The sequence below is a fragment of the Blennius ocellaris genome, assembly GCF_963422515.1.
Source record: "Blennius ocellaris genome assembly, chromosome: 3".
NCBI classification, from domain to species: domain Eukaryota; kingdom Metazoa; phylum Chordata; class Actinopteri; order Blenniiformes; family Blenniidae; genus Blennius; species Blennius ocellaris.
This window is the reverse complement of record NC_137652.1, coordinates 17,981,446-17,990,293: the sequence shown is the minus strand read 5'-3', so window position 1 is coordinate 17,990,293 and position 8,848 is coordinate 17,981,446. Positions and strand designations below refer to the sequence as shown.

Below are 8,848 nucleotides of genomic sequence, written 5' to 3'. Positions count from 1 at the left end.
ATTGCTGTTTTGATTGTACTTTGGGTTTGATGTAAAACATGTAAATTCAACAAAAAGCCGCCATTAGTGAAAGAGCAGGAAAGCTGCGTAATCTCTGCGATTTGGAGCTGTTTGTACTCTTGGGTAATTTTTTCCACTGGCGTCTGTGTTTGCCTATTAGCAGAAAATGGCAAAAACGACCTCCGTCCGCAAACCAACACAACGTCATAAAGTCATCATGTTGTGGTTTGAGGTTGGCGGTAATTCTGTGTGCGTGTGTGCACACGTGTAATGAGGTAATGAGTAGATATCAGTCTCTGCTGCGAATGGAAATCCTTTCTTGATTGTTTAGCATTGCTCTATGACAACAGCACTGAAGAGATTTACAGGCTTAAATGGGCTTTAATTCCTAAAATGCACAAAGAAGGGAAAGAACTGCTCAAGCCGACATTGATATGTACATTATTGTACCATGAAGAAAGTCACTTATTCCAATTTCTCATACCCTGAACGAACAAAACTGACAAATCACAAAGCGACAGGTTTATTTTCATGAGGGCATTTTAATACTGTTCTTTTTCTCAGCATCATTTTCCTGGCAAAAACAACAACAATGACATAAAAATTTACACAGATATGCTACTGCCAAGCGAGCAAACTGACAAACATACAACAATAGAAGAAGAAAAAAGTTCCCTCAATGGGGAAGGTACTGTAACAAGCATGTTGAAAATATCTCAGACATTTCCTGCCCCCTCTCGCTGTCTGAAGCAACAGTCCTGGAGTTGATATGTCAGGGGGAAAGCAGATATATGAGCATCTGTGTCTGTGTTTATACTGGAATACTGACAGAAAGAACTGAAGCCAGAAAATAGTAAGTGTATTGTAGGCAGTGCTGGATTATAGTGCACAGACTCAGAAATATGTACACACACACACACACACACACACACACACACACACACACACAGACACACACACACACACACACACACACACACACACACACACACACACACACACACACACACACACACACATACACACACAGTTTTCAGGGCTTCAGGCTGTTGGCAAACTGAGATTTGAATGAGGGCTTTTTTTTAAAATCTTGTATCAGTTCATTGCATTACATTTCATGTATCTTCATTTCTTTAAAACGTGTAATAGGATGTGTTGAAGAGTTTTCTGAGACAAAATAAAAGCCCTTTTGTTCTTGAAATGCACATCAGCATGTAATGTGACACTACAAGATGTCAGTAAGGCTCTCTATCACTGTCTCTAAGGCATGTCGCTGTAAACCCATTTCACCAAGGAACTTCTAAGATAGAAAATAAATGTCAAAACTCTAAAAAGCTTGTCACATTCCCAGCACCAGACAGATACTTAAGGACACCATATTTAGCCTGTACATTTCACAGTCTGGTCGGCAGTAAACAAGCAAGGCAGTCCTCAAGCACACGGGCCACTGATCGTTGCTTACCAAAAACCTGTTAACGAGTTAAAGTGGAGGTAAAAATGAACAGACAAAAAAAAGAGAGGGAAAGGCAAAAAGCTACAGAGAAACACTGTCTAGACAACACCTCAGACTTGATACGGTCAGCAGCTCCAAGAGGAAACATGGTGCTTAGAAGTCCCTGACACTTAGAGCAAATTGTCTTGGATCTCTTTGAACTCACTTTCTTTTCTTGGCACGTGCGTGCTGCTTTATAGGAGTGGGCTTTGTGGCAAAAGGCCTTTGAACACATTTCTGGGTGCTTTGGTGTTCAAAAACAGTCTGAGGTTTGTCTTAACTGTGTCTTTATGTAGAGATGGCAGATGAGGCACAGAGAGTAAAGTGTCTAACACTTAGCGGATACATTCACTTGGTGAGTTAGTGTGAGATATGTTGGCAAGAATAAAAAGAAAAGTCTAGACTGTACTGTACAGATGACCAAGTTGTACAATATATATTCATTTATAGTTTTTAAAAAGATATTTGCTGGTTGCTTTTTAGAGTTGGTCTTCCAAGAAACTCATGTAAGAATTTACTTCTACACTCACTGCATGTTCAGGAAAGTCAATAGATTTGTGTAACCTAAAAAGCAAAGACAATTAAAAACATACATGATGAGTTATGCAGACTTTTCAACTAAGAACAATAGCAATACTGAATGAACTGGAAAGACAAAAAATAATTACAAAGGCAAAAGACAAAAACAGAATACATTTATATCCACAAGACAAACCAGCCTGGTCGTCACAGCTCAGGACAATGTAGGCAAAGTCCACTCCCATTTATCTTTCACAGCAAATGACCTCCCATTAATTCTGAGGGTGCCAGGTGTGAGAGTGTTATCATAGATTGAAGTATTCAGATCCAAAAAACTGCTAGGTTTTGAGTCAAATTAGGTAATGGCATTGACAAAACATGATGCTGCAGCATTATTGGTTATCAACTCACGACACTATCTCACTGCATTTCCTTATGATTATCAGTCTTATGGCAGCGTGTGAATGAAAAAATGGAAAGAAAAAAGAAATCATTCTTTTCAGTGCAAGTTCTTTGTATAATCCCCATGAAGGTGTGTTGAAGTCACTTTTAACTCCAATTTATACCGACGTGTAGTCCAGGCATGCCTACATCTCCAATGCTGTTTTTATATTAAACATTGTTCAATCCTCCAGTTCTGTGGCCCAGAAGCTGAAGGCACTTTCTCCATAACATGTCTCCTAAATCCAGCAACAGGATTAGAGCTCATTCACATTGTTTCTTTCACCAACATTTTTCAATGAGCTGTTCATTACAGTTGTCTCAATGCAAAAAGGCACTTCCATTTTCAGTCTGTTACAGGGACCTTTCGACTTGATTGCACTTAATGTTTTGACTCGGTTCAGGTTGCCCTCCAAAAGCACATCCTGTTTATTGTCCCACAGTGGTTTATAGCACATTTCCAACATGCTGTAATCATGAATTCATCATTCGATGTATCAGAAATGGATTATCCAAACTGTCGTCTCATCCTATAGACAAAGAATATTGAGCGCCACTTCTCAAATTGTGGATATCTGGAATTGGAATGAAAATTATATTCAACCACTAAGTGAGCCATAGATAGATCTTAAAGTCCTGAAGGGCATTCTTTCCAAAACCTTCGCAAGTATTAGAAATAGGATGACTTTAGAGATGCTAGATTATTATTTGATGGGCAGTGTCCTTGCATTAAGGGTACTTCATAGTCCAAACTCCCATTTTGTTGCAAAAATGGAGGTGGCTGTGGAGTTTGGCAACGATCAATCTCGGGTTGCTTGTGGGGTAGTGTACCATTTCCCCCATTCTCCAGACAGGTTTTTATGCCCTCCAGTTCCATGGGATCAGGGTCAGCCGGGCCCAGTTCAAGCTCCAATCCTGCATTGGTCTGCCTCCTCTTCCGGAGACAAATTATTGTCCCGGTCACCAGAGCTAATCCAAGTACCAGTGCCAGGGCAGCTAGAGCAGAGATGACAGAGTATGTCATCGAGCTTTTTGTCTCCACCCAGGGCTCTAAGGATGTCAATGGCACCCCTTCAGTGCGAGCCTCTGTACATGACCCTATTTCTACAGAGCTGTTGGCTCTAGAGTTGACTCTCTCACCGAGAGGACTGGCACAGACTGAGTAGGTACAATTGGGTCTCAAACCACGCAGTGTGTACTCAGGGTAGGACGCTGGCACACTGAGTATCATTGGCCGGCGGTCAGGCCCTGACAGGTTGCGGTAGGTCAGTCGAATTCCTCGAATGTGTGGTCGTGTCTCAATGAAGCGATGCAAGTCCAAAAGTATTGATGTGGAGGTCACTTGGTGTGAGCTAATGGCATCTGGTTTGTCAGGTATCACAGGAGCAGCTAGAGAAATTTCAGTTGCTGAAGGTTTCGGTGGCTCTGGAACCTCGTCTACATTTTCACAGTAGGGGCCAGAAGTTCCTGTAGGACACAGACAGCTGAGTTGACCCAATGGGTCAAAATTACATGTACCCCCATTCAAGCAGATATTTGGTGGGCAGAACTGCTGCTCATATTCCCCACTGGTGGAGCTTGGGGAGACTGGGGGATCTGGTGAATGAGGGTAGCTATCTGTTTTAGAGGAGATGGCTTCTTGACTTGGTGGTGGAGGGGGAGGTGGTATAGCATTGGTAAGCAGATTGTCTGAAGGAGTGGTCTGAATCTTGGGAACTGGAGTACTTCCAATCGGGGAACCACTAAGTACTGTTGTTGCTGGTGGACATCCAAAGTCTTTGTGCTCCAACGCGGAAAGCATCTTTCCAGCAGTGACTATGGGAAAGTGACATCTGGTTTCCTCAGGCCTTCCAAGAATGACCCCCTTTTCTTTTAACCAAACAGGAAACCAGGCAAGGGGACACAAGCAGTTGAATGGGTTCTCAGCTGCTGTCAGGTACATCAATTTTGGGAAAGTCTGGAAAAATCTTGGCGGAAATCCCTGGAGATTAAGCCCACTGAGGTCGAGATCCTGAATCCCAGAAAGTTTCTGGAAGTCCTCTACTTTAAGCTCACCAAGTGGGTTGGCAGCCAGACTCAGCTTGGTCAGACCCTTTAGGGAATCCTGCTTTAGGGCTTGGGGCACTTCAGCTAAATGGTTTGTTGAGATGTCGAGCTCATGGAGATTTTTCAGGGAGGCCACAAGATCCTCATCAAGAGATGTAAGACCTAAGGAGGACACCTTTAAGGCCTCCAGATGAGGAGTCTGCAGGTCTGAGGGTCCTAGTGTTGGGATGTTGTTGTGGCTAAGGTCTAAAAGGAGAAGCCTGGGGAAACTAAAAGTTGGTAGAGAAGTAAGCTGGTTCCCTTGCAGCTTCAGTTCCAGTAGCATCTCTAAACCTTCAAAAGCTTCCACATGAATGATCTGAATACGGTTTGCATGGAGATATAATCTCTCCAGCTGGACCAGTCCAGAAAAACTGTCTTTTGAGATATGGGTAATATGGTTTGAAGACAGGTCTAAGTTCTTCAGTTTTGACAGCATCTGAAATACACCATTTGGAATCTCTGTCAGCTCATTCTGGCTCAGGTCGAGCAACTCCAACTCCACAAGGCCTTTGAAGTCATCTTGTGCCAAATTGACAATTCCATTCTGGAAGATGTACAGATTCTGGGTCGTGGTTGGCACATGAGGCACACTTAGTGCGTTTCGATGAATGCAGAATATTGACGAGGGAACCCTGCAGGAGCAATCTGCTGGGCAATCAGAGGATGCCGCTAGCCCAGTGGAGAAGACGAAGAGCAGGAACAACCGCAGGTCTTTCAACATGGTGACAGGGTTGAAACTCTGAAAGACATAAGAGAGAGAGAAAATATGGAGGGTTCAGTGTCATTTGTTTCAAACTGGTCATGTTTTAAGGACATGTTGTGTGAAATTGTCTATATTTTGTCGACATTTTAACTTTAACTCATCATTGCATACATACAGGCCAAGACATATGCAAACTATATAAACTAAATCTATAACCACTGTATATAACTTACTGGAACTTAAATCAAACCATCACTATAGGTTTTTGTTTTCTTATATTTAATAAACAAAATCCCCAGTGATTTGGCCCAAGAGGCCAAGCACAAGAAGTTTATACAGCCCACCCAGGTGGACCCTTCATGGGTAAGTCAAAAGTAATTCATCCTCTTTCTTGTGTTTATGACACACTCAGTGGTTCATGAAATCGAGTCTGCAGTAATACACCTTGACACTCACAGCAACTGAGGTACTAAATAGAAACATATTGAAGGTGAATGTAGGGTGAAGACATATTCCAATGCTCTGCAGCACATTTTTGTCATATTGATTATCGATACTGGTAAAATGAAAAAAATAGAACATACAGGCCAATAAAAACCTAATCATCAGAGGACTGCATGGCAGTGAAATGGTATGAGACCCAATTTTAGAATAATATGTAAATGATAAATACATGTAATCTTTCCCTTCAACTCGTTTCACTGTGAAATTTCACTGTGATAACAGCATGCAATTTCACAAACTAAGTGACTTTAGGCCCCGGCATACTCCCATCAAAAGTTAGGCTGTGGGTAAGGGTTTGAACAACATCTCTTTCTTTTCCATTCTCAGGCACCTCCATTTTTTCCGCTTTCCTTGTAAAATCCAACATCAGAACAGACATTTATTATATTCCATGAAAATCAGACTTTATAAAAGTAGGATGAGAGGAAAGTGAACAGGTGGTGAGAAAATACAAGTTAAAATGTCTTGTATTTCAGTAACTGGTGCAAAATCAATGTCTTTAAAAAGATGATGTATTAAAAAAAATGCGGTCTGCTGAACCTGGCAGATTTATGAGTGTGCAAATGTGCTACTCCCACAACTTTATAACATCAAGCCAAACATAAGACAGACTTTAATTAAATAGCATATGGCAACCAGTGACATGTTTCCAATGCTAAGAAATGACAGCTTCAGATGCAGGGGGAAAAGGTGAAAATGCTTGAGTATAGTTTATAATTAGATTTTTTTTCAACACTGTGTCTGAAATATATTATGTGCATTAGGAGCCCATTGAAGCCCAATCTTCAGCAACTATATCAGATTTTAAATGCTGCTGAAATATGAGGCACTTCACATCCTGTAGTACTCTGGAGTTCCTCATCTGAGTACCAGCTTGGTGGATTCAGGCTCAATATATTCCATTAACTCCTTGAAGCTTTTATCTGAAACTAAGTGGAAGTATATCTAGTGGGGCTCATTATCATGATGAGCTGCGTTATCTTCTGTGAGATAAGAGCTCAAACACGTCAAACGAGCCCATGCGTGGCTCGCTAGCACCGCTGGCAGCAGCTGTCCCTTAGTGCAGGTCAATATAAAAATACAAAGTAAAACAAAAAAACATTTCTTGTGTTTTGGGTCTAACTATTTTAAAATGGTCCAACTCCATGTAAACGAGGGAAAACGCAACTTTTTCAAAACACTGCTATTGCACATGTGCACCCCTGTGGTGGTAAACAGTTCTTCTGCATGTGCACAAGTCGATGGACAATAACAACATTTGCCTCCAGAGTGTCATCACTCTCATTCCATATTCTCCTGGGACTTGGTAGTTTTATAGTTGAGTGTTTCTCATGTATCCAAGCATGTGTATGGTTTCATTACAAAACCAATTACCCCCACGAGAGGCCCAAGATGCCAACTCCATTGTTTTCAGTGGTTTTGCTGTTTCGGTGTAATCGAACATCGTTTTCAGAATGTTGCATGTAAAATGCAAACATTTCTGGAAGGAAAACGCAAAAACGAGGCATTTTCACTTGAAATTTTTTTGTGTAAAAGAGGTCTTAGTGAAGAACTTGTCATTCCAACATGTCTCGTGGTTGACTCTGTATATCCATTCTCTGCTTTGTTTCCACATAACTTTCTGATGACTTTACAAAAGTCTGTTATCCTTTGGAAAGAGATGGATGGAGGCAGCCAAGTAGAAAACAAAAGAAAGGAAAAAAAAACTGACATTAAATGTCACCAAACCACTCTGTCACATCACGCTACAGAGAAAGAGCTGTTATTATCTGCTTTGTTCTGGGATAAAGGCGACCAAATAAAAACCAACAATGCAAACAGTGATGCACACGCGCCCTCACATTCAAAGTAAGCTCCGAGCACACCCCTGTGATGACATTCAGTCCTTCCTGCTATGGCGACGCACATGACATGACGGCTTTAGCTTCAGGTGGATATCTTGGTTTAAAAGCTCCTCTGGAATCCGGATCTTTCTTTGTCTGCACTCCCTTACTGTTTATAGAGCAGTAAAGCTGCTCATCAGGGTGCTACTGCTGGCACGCTGGCAAAGACAATAACTTGGTGGCATTAAAGGAGAGGAAAGGCTACAATATAAATGGAAGAATGGTGGCCACAGGGAGTCGAGAAAAGGAGATGAATGAAAAGAAACCATGCATGTCAAATTGCTTATAAATGATCTTAAAGTCTGAATAGTTCAAGAGAGATAAGAGGCTCTAACCAGATTAATGTATTGAGCAGTGTCAGCTATCCTACAACTCATATGCCCCTTTCTCTGTTTAAACCAGGGAGAAACCACATTGTGTGTCTCCTGATACTGTATTTTTCATTTCATACTCAGTAAATATTACGAGACACAAAAAGACAAATGGGCTTAATTGTGCGGCAGTTCGTTTATATCTACAAGCTACATTTCTCAGACGTTGCTGAGAGATTGCCAGTTGTAAATGTCCAGATGTTTTTGTCCTAAAATGTGTTAATGCAGATTTCTGTATACAGAGAATTGACAATAAATCAGATAAAACCTTTTAAAAAAATAATCAAACTGTCTGAGTGTCTTTCTCACAACACTTATACAGTAAAAGTCATGAACACACCATTGGAACAAAGCTAAAAACCTCCATTCATTATTTTATATGACATATTTAGGGTCCTGAGTACTTCTGAATGAATGAGTCTAAAACACAGATGATCAAGGCTGAGAAGTGAATCAAATGTCTCAAAAGTATGTCTCCACCCTGGAACCAGCTGAAGTGCATTAGATTGAAAATCACATTGGAAGATCTGTGTGGACTTGTCTTGTTTTTTTCTGTATGTTTGATTCATTCAAATGGATAATTTAAGCATGTAGTGTCCGAAAAGCATCAATGTGCTAATAAGTCATCAATCCCAGGCGTGTAGAAAGAAACTGAAGATTTGATTTACATTTATAGCTCAGTCCAGGGGAATCCACTGACATGGTGGTGAGGGAGAGAACAACTTCAGTTACAGAAAGAAAGTATTCAAGTCATAATGCTTTCAAGCATCGATTTTATCATGATCCAACAAATGTTTGAAAACTGTTTATATCGGGTATCCTGTTGTTAAAGTCATAAGCTACAAAC

The 8,848-nt window shown here is 40.9% G+C and overlaps 1 protein-coding gene across 1 annotated transcript; it reads right to left on the bottom strand.

The window, feature by feature from the left end:
• Positions 1-541: 541 nt before the first annotated feature.
• LOC308144593 (vasorin-like) lies at positions 542-5,261 on the bottom strand (the record flags this gene model as incomplete). The annotated part of the gene is made up of 1 exon (XM_080515749.1): positions 542-5,261. The coding sequence occupies one exon, from the start codon at positions 5,259-5,261 to the stop codon at positions 3,123-3,125; it is 2,139 nt and encodes a 712-aa protein (XP_080371875.1). The 3' UTR covers positions 542-3,122.
• Between the last annotated feature and the right edge of the window lie 3,587 nt (positions 5,262-8,848).